Source organism: Melanerpes formicivorus, unplaced genomic scaffold (assembly GCF_026170545.1).
Source record: "Melanerpes formicivorus ecotype bairdi unplaced genomic scaffold, bMelFor1.0.p_v2 SCAF_3, whole genome shotgun sequence".
Lineage (NCBI taxonomy): Eukaryota > Metazoa > Chordata > Aves > Piciformes > Picidae > Melanerpes > Melanerpes formicivorus.
The window spans coordinates 30,873,282-30,889,942 of NW_027142355.1; the positions used below are offsets into that span (position 1 = coordinate 30,873,282).

At 37.1% G+C, this 16,661-nt stretch overlaps 1 protein-coding gene across 7 annotated transcripts in view; it reads left to right on the top strand.

Annotated features, from left to right (window-relative positions):
* DOCK4 (dedicator of cytokinesis 4) overlaps positions 1-16,661 on the top strand; it is a 257,655-nt gene that overhangs the window by 191,170 nt on the left and 49,824 nt on the right. For all 7 annotated transcript variants that reach the window (XM_068169979.1, XM_068169983.1, XM_068169990.1 and 4 more), the window contains exons 27-31: positions 3,790-3,884; positions 11,296-11,371; positions 12,938-13,038; positions 13,660-13,718; positions 15,615-15,763. In XM_068169979.1, the coding sequence (XP_068026080.1) occupies positions 3,790-3,884; positions 11,296-11,371; positions 12,938-13,038; positions 13,660-13,718; positions 15,615-15,763 (480 nt within the window). The remainder of the gene's footprint in view (positions 1-3,789; positions 3,885-11,295; positions 11,372-12,937; positions 13,039-13,659; positions 13,719-15,614; positions 15,764-16,661) is intronic.

The window sequence follows — 16,661 nt, forward strand, 5'->3', positions numbered from 1 at the left end:
ATTGAGTCTATCATCAGTAAATTTGCAGATGACACTAAGCTGGGGGCGGGTGTTGATCTGTTAGAGGGTAGGAGAGCTGTGCAGAGGGACCTCGACAGGCTGGACAGGTGGGCAGAGTCCAAGGGCATGAGATGTAACACATCTAAGTGCCGAGCTCTACACACTGGCCACAACAACCCCACACAGTGCTGCAGGCTGGGTCAGAGTGGCTGGAGAGCGGCCAGGCAGAGAGGGACTTTGGAGTACTGGTTGATAGTAGGCTGAACATGAGCCTGCAGTGTGCCCAGGTGGCAAAGAAGGCCAATGGCATCCTGGCCTGTGTCAGGAACAGTGTGGCCAGCAGGAGCAGGGAAGTCATTGTGCCCCTGTGCTCAGCACTGGTTAGGCCACACCTTGAGTCCTGTGTCCAGTTCTGGGCCCCTCAGCTTAGGAAAGATGTTGAGTTGCTGGAACATGTCCAGAAAAGGGCAACAAAGCTGGTGAGGGGTTTGGAGCACGAGCCCTATGAGGAGAGGCTGAGGGAGCTGTGGTTGCTTATCCTGGAGAAGAGGTGGCTCAGGGGAGACCTTCTTGCTCTCTTCAACTACCCGAAGGGAGGTTGTAGCCAGGTGGGGGTTGGTCTCTTCAACCAGGCAACCACCAATAGAACAAGAGGACACAGTGTCAAGCTGTGCCAAGGGAGGTTTACGCTGGATGTTAGGAAGAAGTTTTTCACAGAAAAAGTGATTGGCCTTTGGAATGGGCTGCCCAAGGAGGTGGTGGAGTCACCATCACTGGAGGTGTTTAGGAAGAGACTGGATGGGGTGCTTGGTGCCATGGTTTAGTTGATTAGATAGTGTTGGTTGATAGGTTGGACTCGATGATCTCAAAGGTCTTTTCCAAACTGGTTAATTGTATTCTATTCTAGAGTGCTAAAACAAATATTTTGATGGTTTCTAATGTAGGCTGAGCTTCCTGAGGAAGAAAGATCTGGGAAAGGAGTTTGCTACAGGATTAATGAGTTGTTTGAGCAGATAGTTCACTGTAAAGCTATCTTCATTCTTACGGACTCCATGGCACTCTGCAAAAAAAAGCTCTAGGATGCTCTGCAAAGAGTTGATACCAAGTATCATGATAATCCTGCAGTACAAACCGAAGCAATGGACAACCAAGCAGTTATCTTCAAAGTGGACTGTTGACTCAAACTAAAATGCTATATAGATGCACTCTGAGCCATCTAGTGAAGACTCTGACCTGTTTTATAGAGGATTTTACCTGCATACAGGGACTTGGGAAATAAATTCCAAAGTAGATTTTGATTAGCTGAATAGATGGCTTTCAATCTTTCAGGGCCATGCTTGAACGATCACAGTTTGATAATTTCATCAAGCTAATGTTGCTACTAGAGGAAACTGAACTGTGATATTTTGATACTATTTAAATGGTGTAAGATACTGCTAGAGTTTATGTACACTAGGTATTAAAGGATGATATTTAGAGTATGGAAAAGGACAAAATTACTCCCTTGATGTTTCTCAAGATAGAAAGCATATGAAACATTAATGGTATCTGTATTCAACCAACTAAATGTTAGTTGACTTACACTGCTTGCAAAAACGTCCTTTTAAATGTTAGGGTCTGTTACTAAACCATGATGATGTGCTCAGCAGAGCAGATACAAATATGAAAGACAATAGTTTAATGCAAAGGAAACCATTCAAAATACAATTACAAGATTGATATTCCATGAATGCTACTTTTGTTAATCGAAGTTTAATAGCTGTATCTTGACAAATCTTATAATTGACTAGATTTTCTAAAGTTCATAATAATTTCTCGGTTTCAGTTATACTTAATCTTTGAATTATACTTTGTCTTGCTTATGTTTTTAACACACAGTGCAACAAAGAGATCTTCAGTCTTATTCAGGCTTTTCAAGTCCATGTTTCGTAGCTGGCATCATCTATGACTAAATTCATGACAATTATCTATTGTTTCTGTTAAATTTAGAAATAATTAGCTTAGTGTTAGTGATTCAAAATCTCATGCTAGTGTTTACATTTGCTTTGTTTTAAAGTTTGCTTGGAATGAAAGATGCGTTCTGATCTTAGCCTGGCTACCTAAAGTAATGAAGTGTGTATGATCTTCCTCTCTGTCATATATTTATTAATGACCTAAACAAGCTGGTCAATTTTAGCAAGCTTTGGCAGTGGTCCCTGGATCTCTTAAGGCACTAAATTCACACCTCATACAGCCCTTGGCTTTTACATTCGTAAACCATTGTTTGGTTTCCCAAAAGCAGCCATTTGGTCTCTTCAGTTCAGCAGCCAGTCAGTGAGCTCCCTAATGGCAACATATACTGTGTTGGGACAACAGATGAGATGAAAGTGGGATATGGGAGAATTACTGTGAGTTGACATACCTGAGGCATAGGTGTGTTGTTGGGATTATAGTACAGAGCTGCAGGGATTGCAGCAGAGAGAAGGGCAGTAACCCCTAAAGAAAATTAAAAAAAAGGAGCAGTCAGAAGTGAAAAAAATTAGCTGTAAGTTGCAAAGCTATATGAAAACACTCTGGAATAACTATTGCTCATAGAGCTTGTTTATCTGTAAAGATGGTCACCTGCATTCAGTCACTGTTGTCTGCAATGAGTATCATTATACTCTTTAGCAGAGAAAAATGTTTTGGCATTCTGTTCAGAAAACAGGTTGTCTCTTTTATGTAATTTTCTCTGGTGGGTGGGCGCAGGGATCTCATCTGCCTTTCCCAGTGCTTGCATTTATCCCCCTTTACAGTGATTCTCTAATGGAGACATCTGTTGTGCAATGTCCATCATCTACACTTTGGTAAATATACTTGAGAGTATACCTTATTGTTCAAAATTATTTGATAGTCGTTGGTTGTATCTTCATCTGTGTTTCAGGCTAACTCTTTACAAGGATGTGGGCAGAATCAATGCAAAACATTTCAAGGTCAGGTACCATGGTGATTCCATCATCACTTCATGTTCTTCATGAGGCCAAGAGCTCCGTTTTGCTTACATGTATAGTACAGACAGTACTATACATTTTCTTAGTAGTTTCATTTGTGAAAAGAAAATCTGAAAAAATGTGTGCTGAGAGGAATAATTTAATTTCTTTTTTTATTAATGAGTTAAATAACATAGGAGATCATAATGCTAAAAACTCTTAATCAGTGCTTTCTAAATTAGAAGTAGCTCACACATGTTTGCTATTTTTGTAGACTCAGCAAACGAGGCAGAATGGTTAAGTGACCTGCATACAGACAGCCAGCTGCAATAGCAGTTCAGGGGCCTGGGTATCACCGTTGAATTCACTGGTCTTAGCAAACCCTGTGATAAAACTGTCCTTACACTCTCTCTTTCCCAGCAAAATAGCGACACTTTTAGTATAACTCTTGGAAGAGGTGAAAACCTGGCATGATTAAGGAGATATTTGGAGCACTGTAGTGTCTGTAAAGTGCTTTGATTTGCAAATTGTTCTTGGGATCATATTTGTGGAAGTGTATGGGTGGAAACCAAATGCATCTTTGACATTTCTCTTATGCATCGCTGTCAATCAAACAGCACATAGAATTATTTTCTGCATTTTAAGATGAGTTAAGTCACTATTCAAAGCTTTCTTGGGGAATCAAAAAAAAGAGTGAAAATATTAGGAAGTGTACCTGTGTTGAAATGAAATAGAATTCTGCTATTTCTATAATGATTTTCTGTCTCTAATTAAAATATTTTTAAAGCTCACTGCTCCTTCTAAGGCGGCAAAGACATATGACTCTCTTTTCCTTCCAAAGGATTTCCTGCTGCAGATTTTCACTGTATTTCGGATACTAATACGACCAGAGATGTTTCCAAAAGACTGGACAGTGATGCGTTTGGTTGCAAACAAGTAAGGCACCTTTAATATTAACAAACAATATGGGTAGTATGTGAAGACCATGGTACAAATGCATAACATTTTATGATGTATAATACAAATGCAAAATGTATGTTGTAATACTAACTGCAGTTCTTAATTTTGCTATCGAAGATTTAAAAGCTCTGGACTTATTTTATATGACAAATTCATAATGTAATCCATACATTTTCTGAATTGCTGCAAACACAGATTACATGGAAAATCAGAAACACTGTTGCAGAGTGAAGGTGCTAAACCTCAACAGCTTTGTTTTTCAAGTAGCAAATGACGTATCTCAACAGAACTTCATTTCAATTCTGTTGATATGCCGAGTTGGTAAAGATCTGTTTGCTCTCAGGAGGGAGGAAATTATCTGTTGTTATATCATTAGCAATGTTTTTGCATGTCTGTTAATTCAGCACTTGTCATAAAAATCACAGATTAAAAATCACACCTCAGGAAATGAAGTGCAGCACAAGCAACAGTAACAGAGTTGTAAGTGTTGCCTAGTGAGATGTAGCCCTGTCTTTGAGCTATTGTTTCTCTGCTCAGTCTTTGTTTGTATCACTGTATCACAGTATCACAGTGTATTAGAGGTTGAAAAGGATCTCAAGAGATCATCGGGTTCAACCCCCCTGCCAAAGCAGGCTCACCCAGGGTAGTCAACACAGGAATGCATCCAGGTGGGTTTTGCAATTCTCCAGAGAAGGAGACTCCACAACCTCTCTGGGCAGCCTGTTCCAGTGCTCCATCACCCTCACTGTAAGGAAGTTTCTCCTCATGATGAGATGAAATTTTCTATGTTCAAGTTTGAACCCATTGTTCCTTGTCTTATTACTGTGTATAGAAACAGGCTCCCAGCATTTCTGAGAAGACATTACAACAGGTCTAAGACTATTGAATTTTATTTCACTTATATCACCAGCCATCCTTTTTTGTAGCTTTTGTGTTTGTGAATATGTGTGTGTATGCAAACATCATAGATTTTGTTCAAACTTTGTCAGGACTTGAAAAAAATACCAATTTTTGCTTAATTCTTTTACCTGATTTAGTGTTGCTAACCTTTCCAAGTTTGAATTCCAGCACCAAAAAATCATTAATAATCAAAGAATGGATGTGATCATTTGTTTCTGCATATGAAGAAGATACAGCTGATATCAGTCAGCATCTGGTAATCAGGCTTAAGAAATAAATTGAGAAACACAAGAAAATGGGAAAATACATAGGAACTTTTAGACTAAATATATAATCTAAGAAATTGTTATATATTCCCGAAACAGCTGGCTTGGCAGATGGCTTTGCAACAGCTGACATATACAGAACTAAGATTTAGGCATGACCTTGGCACATGTTTCTCAGGCTGGTGTTGTTCAGATATGCTAAAGATGCTAATACTAAGTTCTGCAAAAACAATATTTACTTACAACAGTATTTTAGTTAGCATCTCACATCTTTTAATGCACATCGTGTTGTTTCTCACCATCTAGAAGGTGACTATATGTCAGGTTCTGTCAGGCAAAGACGACCAGCAAAGGCTGACAATAGCTGCTAGTGGGAACTGGACAGAAGAATCTCATCACATTGGCTAACTGAACCTGATAATGCACAATTGCATAAGTATTACTGACAGCAAATGGGATAGAAACACATCTTGACCAATCCAGCATTCAGTAACTACTTTGCTATGCATTTGTTCCTCTGGGGAGGAAATGGTGGTTTGCCGTGAGATGGGGTTGGCAGGTGTACTTAAGTGTGGTGTGAACTAAAGATTCAGCATTCCTGTGTTACACATCTATGACTTGGTTTCAGTTCGTTTTTGAGGCAGCAGAAAGGAAAATCCACTTTTGTTTTCATCTGCAGGGCACTGTTTTCTCTGGAGCTGTTTCCAAATGGGAGCTCATCCTTTAACTTGTGTGCCGCACTGCTGCTGCAGTGACTGTTTTCCTTCAGCTTCCTTGAGGTGTTCCAAAGTGCACAACCACAGAGTAGTTGCTTTGGTAGAATTGTCCCAATCCAAAATCTTTTAAGTGCAAAGGGAAGAGCCTAGAGACAGGATGAGAAAGTAGGATACTGCCTGAACTGCAGCTAGAAGCAGTTGTGAGCTATTCTTCCAGAGCTAGAGCACTTCCAATGATCTGAGATGCTTCAAGGTTGAAGGCAAAATTGAACTCCTTGCTCCATTCATGTCTACAAGGAAAAAACTAGATCTAGCCTACCTTTTAAAGAGCATAATCAAGTAATCCATTAGAAGTCTGGATCTTTTCAAAGTCCTGCTTCCCTGGAATAAATTGACTGTCATGTTTCCTCTGTCAGACAACTGCCTTCTTGGCTGTCTGGGCTTCAGCCTGAGAAACAGGAGCTAATCTGAAAGCAGTTTGTGTCTTCAGAGCTTCACCCATCATGTCACATCACCAGAAGTGCTCTCTTTTCTCTCTCCTGTCTCTAGAGTGATATAAAACTTCAAACTGTCTGATATTTACAGGAAGAAAGATTTAGCCTGTCTGAGCCTAGGGAAAAAAAAATTAGGATATAATCAGGTAATAAGCTTTTCCTGATGGGAGAAAAAAATTATTCTTCTCTTATTTTTATATGCAGAGCTTCAATTACTTGAAAGATTTTTCAGTCTTAAAATGCTGTAATTGCTTCAATGTATAATAAAAAATAGTATTGCCCCTTGGCTTCTAGATATTTTTTTTCTTTCATGTTGCAGTGTTTTCAGTAATTTTGCAGCATTTGGTACTTGGGTGCTGTCTGACATTAAAAAAACCTTAGAAGATACTGTGAGCTTAAGGAGACAAATGTGTAACTATCCACAAATTCCAATACTTCATGATGACACATGCGTGATCTCTAATTCTGAATGTCTGGATGCCCAACATGAAAAAACACAAAATGTGTTTTATGTATACTATGGAAAATAAAATTTTAGTTTCTTTCATTACAGGGGTAGACATTCTGTACCAAACAGATAGCAAGCTAGCTTGCTGGCCCTCTAAGCAAAGCTTCTGTTTGTAACTGCAAACTAAACCCACATAATATATCGGAATCAGTTGCCTAGCACCAGAGAGGAACCCAAACTTCTATAGTAAAATATGCCAGACATTGAACCTTCTGTATAACACCTTCATAATGTCTCTCTTAACTGGCAATCACTATGTAAAGGCCACTTGCTTAAGTGACACTGAAGGTAGGGTTAGAAAAAGAATCACTTATCCAATGCTTTAATTGACTGACATCTTTGAGAGTATTAAACAAACTCATCTGAACTCGAGGTATGTCATATTTTGTTAACAGTTGGAGAGCCAAGTGAGTGTCCATTACTTGCTGAGCAAAGGTTTGATATTTATTACACACTATGCTTATGTGTTAGTAAACAGTGAAGTAATTTTCCCACTGCTCTCAGTATGTAGGAAGGTTTAATTTTAAAGATCTCTTTATGATTAAATAATGTATGTCCTTTTGGTGTTTTGTTGAATGATAGAGATGCTAGACCATCCAGTTCTCAGTTTGAATTTTATAAGCATGCAAAATGGATATATGAATCTTATTATTTATTATAAAATAATTGTCTAGGAAGAAAAACTTGCTATAGTATATTGCTTATACTAAAGTTCCAAATGCATCTACTGACAGTTGGGCACAGGGACTTTGACACAGAATCCTTTTAGCTACCTGATTTAGTAATGACTGAAAGACATTATTTGTTTAAAGAGTAACTCAAGTGGAATACGCAGAAAAGGAAGACCTTGCATTAGCATCAGTCTCATCATTATGGCTGCTTTGAAGAATTCTGTTAGCTCCTATGGTGTGGGAGTCTAAGACTCCTACAATGAACAAAACTTATTGCTTTTATGTAATGCAGAGTTTTTGCTAAGAAATAAACTTGCCATTCAATCTGTCATAAAGCATATATATACACAGGTATGATAGATTTAACAGGAATAATGTATATGTGACTCTAGGTTAATTTAATTTTGGAATATGAAAGAAAAAAACCTTTTTCATTCAAATATTTCTGTGCTCGGGAAGAATTCACTCTGTAGTAGCAAAGGATGAAATCAGAAGCTAATGTTCTATGTTTGTTTCATATCAGAAAGGAAAATGGAAGCTTCCATTTCCTGCTATTGGTTGCCCAGGCAAAAGGCAGATTTCCAGAGCACAGTCTGAGCAGTAAATCAGTTGAACTTCTAGCGGTTGCTTTGGATATTTCAAACAGGTTGTGGCAGAAAAGTTTGCCATGAAAATTTGATGGAAAAGCCACTCTGTCAAAACTCTGTGTAAGAACCCAGAATGATTTAGTAGCTAAAAGCAGAGGGTTTTGTCCTATAAACCAGTTAGTGGTTCTGAACACATTTATGGTAGATGGTAAGAGGAAGAAAGGCAAGGCTTGTCACAACCTCAGTGTTTTCTAGTCTGATACTCAAACGATTTTCAAATAAAGGTTGTTATTGTTCTTTATTAATCCTTGGCTGGGAAGCAACTTGGAGTATGAATATTATATCAGATCAGGCAGATGTCCATCAGTCCTTTGCTGCTGGCTTTGTGTATTTTTTTTGTTGTTGTGGGGATTTTTGTTTGGTTAGGATTTGGGGGGGGAGGGGGTTCAGTTTTTTGTAGAATTTATATTATTTGTAGGGAAAGAAGAAAATGAGCCCCCCAATCTTAGCTGTGTTTTCTGTCCTACCTGATTTTAGTTTGTTGTTGATCCAGAATAACAGGTTGTGGGTTAAAACCAATGGTTTCATCTTTCTATGATCAGGCTGAAGTTTTGAGATATTTTACCTATATCATAGACATTCTTTCTCTACAGACCCACATGTTATCAGCTAATCCATATCCTATGTTTATCTTACCAAATAGATTGAACCTGAGCTATGTTGCCTATAGCAGGAAATATCTGCATTGTAATTATTCTGTTATTTCAAGATTTCTACTTCAATCACCTACTCATAAGAATTGAAGCAAGGGTGGCATAGCCATGACAGCTGACCTGAACTAGCCCATGGGTTATTCTATACCACAGAACTTCATGTTCAGTATATAAATTTGGAGGATATGGCTGAGAGGAGACAGTCAATGCTGGAGAAGTGGCTGAACAATCAGCAGGTGGTGCATTGTGCATCACTTGTCTTTCTTGGCTTTTTATTCCTCTCTCTTTTTTACCTTCTTTTTTATTGCTATTGCAGTTATTGTGGTGGTGGTTGGTTTATTTCAGTTATTACCTCAGTTTGTACTTCAGCCAAGGAGGTTTAATTTTTTTTGATTCTTCTCATGCCACTGGGGCTGTGGGGGGGAGGAGTGAGCAGGGGGTTGCATGGCGCTTAGTTGCCAGCTGGGATTAAACCATGACAGTAATGTAAACTTGGCATTACAGTTGCAGCTCTTGAGATCTGGAATTTTGTCTTGCATATAATTTTTCAGCAATTTATTACTTTAGACTTAGATTGAAACTTTACACAGTAATAGTGCTGATAAACTGACCTTTTCTATCAGAACATCTTCTTGAAATATGCAAACTAATTCCATTTTGTGAAGCATATGGGCTGTAAATTAAATCATGAACAATAACAAGAATGACAGGACTCTTCTTATCCATGCCTTAGTTTGTAGTTTTGTGTGTATTACAGATTCTAAACTTTTCACTTCATCTTCCATGCTGCAGTGGGGCGTGCTGTACATGTACTGTAACTCCCCGTTGGTGGAAGAGTGGGTGAACTATACAGATGAGTGCTAAACATGGAAAACTACCTGTATAACTTAAAATATCATTGTTGAGAAAATAATGTGTCTTAAAATTACATTTGAGGAACAGAACTATGAATGACAGAAAATTGAGACTTAAAGCAGTGTTCTAAAAACAGTCAGGGACTTGACTGTTAGAGGTGTTTGGACACATCAAATGCTAAGGTAAAGTTGGCAGGGACAGTGATTTTAAATGTAGACAAATGGAAGCAAATATTTGAACTAGTAATAAGGTAAATGGTACATAGAGATTTTTTATTTATAAACTTTATGAAAAGTGCCAGAAAAATATAATTTATCTCCTAGGTGGGTTGTTCAACACATAATCCTTCAGTGTTGTGAAGATGAAAAATGTTATACCCTTGATTTGTTACTATACATAATAAAACATATTTTGTCTTCAATGCTTTGCAAAGATACTAAAAAGAAATAAAGGTACAAAATACAGAAAGGGAAACATATTTTAGCATTGTAACAGCATGCAGGTCAAAAAGTTCATTTACAGAAGTACTAGATGCATTAATAGTAGATTGATGGTAATTCAATTAAATGTGGAGATACAACCTTTTTTTTCTCAAAAAGTCTTTAAGCAGTTGATTGTTGTAAAATACATGAAGTATAACAGGAAAAAGATCATTCCTTGCTTATCTTTCTTTCTCCCCCATAAGTATCCACTGTTGGCTACTTTCAAAACAAATGTAATGGTTTATATAATTTTTTTGTTGGACTAAATAAATTGACAAGACACAAGTGCTGCAGAATTGCTGAAATGAGTTATGTTTAAATACTCCTCAAGAATATTCCATTTATGTAATTACAGTATCACAGTATAACTAAGGTTGGAAGAGACCTCGAGGATCATCGAGTCCAACCTGTCACCACAGACCTCATGACTAGACCATGGCACCAAGTGCCATGTCCAGTCGCCTCTTGAATTAACCAAACTTGGTTCCTGCAATGAACAAGGCTGTCACTGACCTCTGTGACAATTACTGTGAAAGGATTCGGGCCATATATTTTTATATGTATATTAGATTAGTATAATTCAGGCAGGTGTCAATGTAAGGCAGTGCATGACAGTTTGCAACATACAGAATTGAGATCTTTAGAAGCCAGTGTTTCTCCGAGAGTTCATGCAATTTTGCATTGATCTGTTGTCATTAGATTATTAAATCATGTATCTGCATCACAGAACTGCCAGTGTTGTATACTGATAACTCTGGATATTATATATTTATAATCTACACACATTTTCATTAGTGAGAAAAGCAAATGGCCTGACTGTATATATTCATGTTAATAGGTCAAAGTAAATGTACATTAAATGTGATATCAGCATTATTTGCAGAACAAATATATGCTCTGTCTTTTTGGTCAGTTATATTCTTCTATACAGGACCTTTGTTTTCAGTACTTATTCATATACCACATATATTTTTATTATTTTTTTCTTAATGTGCATGTTTGCTGCCAATAGTTAGTAGTCTGTTAGTAGTCTGTCAATCTGTTAGTAGTCAGATATTTGTATATATTTAAAACGTAGTTTTTAATGTCACCATACACGTTGCATCCATTTCTTCATTGGAAAATTGTCTGAGTATTAAACACGAATTTCCACATAATGAAAGCCACTGTCTTTTTTTTATTCTTTTCTTCCCAGTGTGATCATCACTACAGTCTTGTATCTTTCGGATGCCCTTCGTAAAAACTTCTTAAATGAAAACTTTGATTACAAGGTAGAGTAAGTGTGTCGAACATGAAACAGATGCAATTGCTGCTACATCATTGTGTGGCTTGGTTTTTTGTAATTAACCTTAGCTCCAACATCTAAACAGCTAGAACTTAAGCTAAATCAGCAGTTGCAAATGCTCAGAGATTAAGTGTTTTCCTACATACTGATCTGTCTTAACAATCAGGAATGCTGTTGTTTAATTTCATATTTTTCAATTGGTTATTTCAGCTTCCTTGTTAGGTCGCTTATTGGGGATTTTTGCATGGCTTTCTTTTTATTAGAGAAAGTAACTTCAAGCTTTGTCTGTTGTTTTTGAGTTATCACAGAAAAGAATTATTCGATGTTTGAATCGTTGCAAGTTTATAAAAAATACAGTTTTGCAGTTCTGTGATTTTTCTTGAGCCATTAATATCAGAATATCATTAAAATCAGAAAATTCTGACACTGCGTGGCAAATGTAGTTAAAGATGTCACTACCTCATTTAGTGAGATGTGGCACCTATGATAAACTATAAATTACAGAATGGTGCTTTTAGGATTCAGATAAGAAGACTTAGGAATGTGTCTGAAAAGACCCACTCCCATGGACACCTGAATGAATATTCTGTCTAATCAAAAGGCATTAGTCCAATTGCTTCATCATAAAGCGTGCAGAATTTGCTTCCTGAGGAACACAATGAGCTCATGTATATTGACTTTCAGCAGAGTTGTGGATGCTTCTCTGATGATCCAGACTCCTGTTGGAAAGATAGGTGGGAATGCCGGTTTATCCACTTGACATAACTGGACATGAAGAAGCCTATCCTTTATGAAATTCCACCATCTCAGAGGCTAGAACTGATGAAAGAACTGCCTGTAGACAAGGCATCTATATTCCTTAAACTCATTCAGCAGTGTTAATACTATCCTGCCAAATGACAGTGTCTGGCATAGGGCTCCCCATACGCTTTTTCCTTCAACCTGCCATGAAGCATCTACAATTGAATTATAATAATTAATATTTGAATGTATCTTAGGTTTACCTTTACATTTATTTTTAAACCTTTTAAGTAGAAGATTCAATATCAGATTTATAAAGTACCTGCATAAAACCTCAGTATATTTGCAAACAAAACCTGGCTTCGGTTTTGTCCAGTGATGCTTGAAGCAAGTGAGATTTGCAAATGACTAGACTAGAGAATGAGAGTTTTGTTATGTGATAACTTTTGATGTGTCAGAAATTTTGGGGTTTGGGCTTAAAGACAGAACTTGTAGTCTTGTTTTTAAAGACACTGAAAAAATGCTGCCAAATTTAGGAGGTAAGGTTTCCAGACTTGGAGAGATGATAAAAAAATTATCTCCCCCTCTGAAACCTTAAGAGATGTTGAATATGTAAAATGGATGTATTCTTGCAGAACATTTTGGGGTTGGTGAAAAGTACACTTGGATGCAAAGACATTTAGTCAAAACCAGTTTGAGTAATTTATTAATTGAGACTTAAGTGGTATGATTTGAAAATTTGCATCTTGAGCATTCATAAAATGGTGGTACTGAGAACATGAAATAACCAAATGCTGTATGTTTATTATAGATCTGGGATTCGTACTTTTTTCTTGCTGTCATTTTTATAAACCAGTTATGTCTGCAGCTGGAGATGTTCACACCATCCAAGAAGAAAAAGGTTTTAGAGAAGTAAGTACTGCTGTCAACTTCTAGAAAACTGTGAGAGATCAAACACTTAGAACATAGATCAAAACTCAAACCATGGGAGATTGCAAAAGGCCTACCAAGAAGATAATGGTTAACAGCATTTCCACTGACTGCAATGAGAGTTTGTTCTACCTCTTTATATTCAGGGCTGATAGCAGCCTTCATTGAAGTGCCTAAATTGGTTCAGACATTGGGAGCAAAACAGGCATGTTGTAGGAGTGCCAACACTAATTTCTAGTTTGTGTGTAAGTTGATTCGCACTGGTTCAGGCATTTCTGTCAGGCACTGCACTGTTCTCTATGAATTAATCTTGCTTCTTCAAGCTAGAGCAAAATTATTTGCTCTCGGAGAGGGAACTACAGAATATTGCTGGGACAAAAAATACCTTTTGCTTCACAGTTGCATTACTAATGTATAGTGCTTGGAAAGAACTGATATGTTTAACAATGTTGCAAATAAACCACAACAACTTGGAAGAAATCATCCCTTTTTAAGTAGATTTTCATGGACTGCCAAGGATATGTTTCATTGAACAGTGTCATATGAACTTGATTTTCTTAAATTATCTTTCACTGTTCTGCTTTATTTTTTAATACATTGCAGATATGGTGACATGAGGGTAACAATGGGATGTGAAATCTTCAGCATGTGGCAAAATTTAGGTAAGTAGTACATACCAGTAGCTCCTAAAGTGAAAAGCCATTATTACTTCTTTGCCTATTAAGTCCACTTGCCAGTCACAGAGGATTTGGTGATAATTAAGTTCATATAAAGTCTCCAGTCAAGTTTAGGAAAATCTTAATCATCTATAGTTCCCTTTTTTACAGCTAAATTCAGCTTTCTGAGCCTCAACACTCTATCTGGCCTGATCTGATCGCTATTTCTTCAGAGAGCTGAAAGAATACCATCAGACACGATTAGACAAGAAAGTACTTTGGGGACAGAATTATTATGGCTGGAAATATACTTATGTTCACAATTTTAGTTCTGTTGCCAAACAGTTTAAAGAACAAGCATATATCTTAATTCTGAAGCTCTCCTGAGATGCCAGATCTGCATCAAATCTTCCCCTAGGTTGCACTAAAATATGAAGGCATAAACAAATCACTGACTGATGTATAAATGACACATTGGACAATGCCAAAAAAAATATATATATGCTTGAATGTAAACTTAGAAACATTTTTATATTTATAATCTATAACTGCAAACTGTTTGAAAGTACAAGCCTCAGAGAAATGCAGTTAAGTGTTCTTTGGGGAGAAAATAATAGTTTACTTCATTAAAGGGCTCATTAAAGATACGAAGACTATCAGGGCTTAGTGAGATACTGTAATTTCAATTCTATAAATCTTTTCACCAGCAAAGTTTTTTTTCTGTTCAGCCTTTCCTGGAAAAAGAAATGTTCAAAGAAATGTCTGGTTATTACTATCTTGTTATTTTTTTTTGTTGTGTTAATTACCTTATTAAGTATTGTTTACTCACTCTAAGTCTTCCCTTTAAAAGTCTTCCCTCCAAATTATTTCAGTACGTGATGGATATTTCTAAACTGATGTCTCAAGGATCCACTCTTGGGTTCCATCTCCTTTCTGCAAGCTATGATAAGACCTTAATGTGCATCATCTTTCCATCTTCTACTGAGCAGAAACCCAGTATACATGCAAAGAGGGAATTATGATCCCTTTCAATAGGAGAGAGTTTTGTGGGTTACAATATGAAGTTCATCTAGTAATCTGTCCAGTTAAATACTTTAGTCAGGATATTTCATGTAATTGTTTCTGGCAAAGGGAATTCTGGTTTTCCTTTGCATGAAAGCTGACACCAAACAGAATAGCAAGCTGGGGTGACTGCCCACTGGAATATGCAGATGTAGGCTGGACAGCGTGATTCATAATCCCCCTATTCTGAAGATATCAGAAGTCTTACTTGTGTAAAACTGAAACTGAATGGTTAATCTTTATGTCATTTTTAGCTTCCTTGACAAGAACTTCATTTTCTGCTAAATAATATGGTGAATTAATAGATATTTTAGCACAGATTTTGAAGTTGTTTTGAGAACAGCTGAGTTACATCTTCCATTTCCTGCAGTCAAAATACATACTTCCATTTCTGTAGTCACAAAACTAAAGCTAGGTAAAAATCAAAGTACTTACCTCTTTTTGATGAGCACAGAATATCAAATAACCGTTTTGTAAACACAAGAGTAGATCTTAGGAACCAAACCATTACTGTGAAAAATAAGTGCAAATTCCCATGGAGTGCTTTGCTGCTTTGTTCTCCTTCTGGAAGACTAACTTGGGTTAGAAATAGCCCACTGTCACTTCTGAATTCAGTACTGCATAGTACATTCTGATAATGGTGTTGGCCTCATGTTGTATTTTCTGCAGCTTTTCACTTTTGGTTTAAGAAATAGTGCATGCTGTGATGCACATAACATTTAAAAAAAGTCTATAGAGATTCAGTGTGCTATTTTTTAATTCTTCAGATAGTATTTAGATTGCTTGGTAGCTTGCAGGACACCCAATTTGCATTCAAGTTCATGTTCATTTTCATTTCAGGGGAACACAAGCTTCACTTTATTCCAGCATTGATTGGCCCCTTCTTGGAAGTGACCCTGATCCCTCAGCCTGACCTGAGAAATGTCATGATTCCCATTTTCCATGACATGATGGACTGGGAGCAAAGGCGAAGTGGCAACTTTAAACAGGTACTGTGTATGAAGCTGTTTGTGAAAGAGGACTGAAATTCATGCACTTCAGTGACTGCTGGTCCCAACCATTCAGGGTGGAGAAGGTAGCTACATTAAACCTGTTGGAGCATGATTACCAGGGTTTTTCCTTCTTATTCTCTACAGGGGTAGTAAAATTCTGCAATTAATGCTATCTTGTTAGTAATGTAAGACAAGATATAAAAAAATCTATGGCCTGCCAAAGTGAAGAAGAAAACTTAAATTGTCTTCAACATGACTGGCATTGTTGTGGTGGTTTCTCATTTCTGCTTTAGAGCAGTACTGGCTAGATAAGTTCAGCTAGCTTCCCTTCCTTCTAATATGAAAAAATATCATATGGTCCTTCTGAGGAATGTTCATCTATAAGGATCCAAGTATTCTTGTTTCTCAAACACCTTAATGGGCTAGGAAGGAACAACCAAGTGTACCATCTGCTCCTGCAGCTCCCACTCAGTTCTTTCAGACTGCCTTAAACCAATTCTCGGTGCCCTCCTTCATGCTGCTTCAAATGAAGGAAAGCAAAAGTATTTGAATTGCTCCCAGGCAATCATAATGCTTAGGGTGGGAGCTGTATCTGAAACACAAAACAAACAAACAATTAAGAACGGAGGAGTACATGTTATGTAAGCAGGAAAAAATCCACTTATTTGGCTTCTCGGTGCTTTCAGCTTGGATTTAAATGTAAATTGTAATATATTTATTCTCTAATAAAATATCTTGACAACAATTTCTCCCCTGGATTTGTGATTGCCCCAATGTATTTCTCCTGAAAATGAGGTTTGAAATATTAACACACACTGCGTAATCTTACTCCTTTCTTTTTTTAATAATCAATACACTTTAAAATACACATTGAAGGAGTCATTAGCCACCAGAT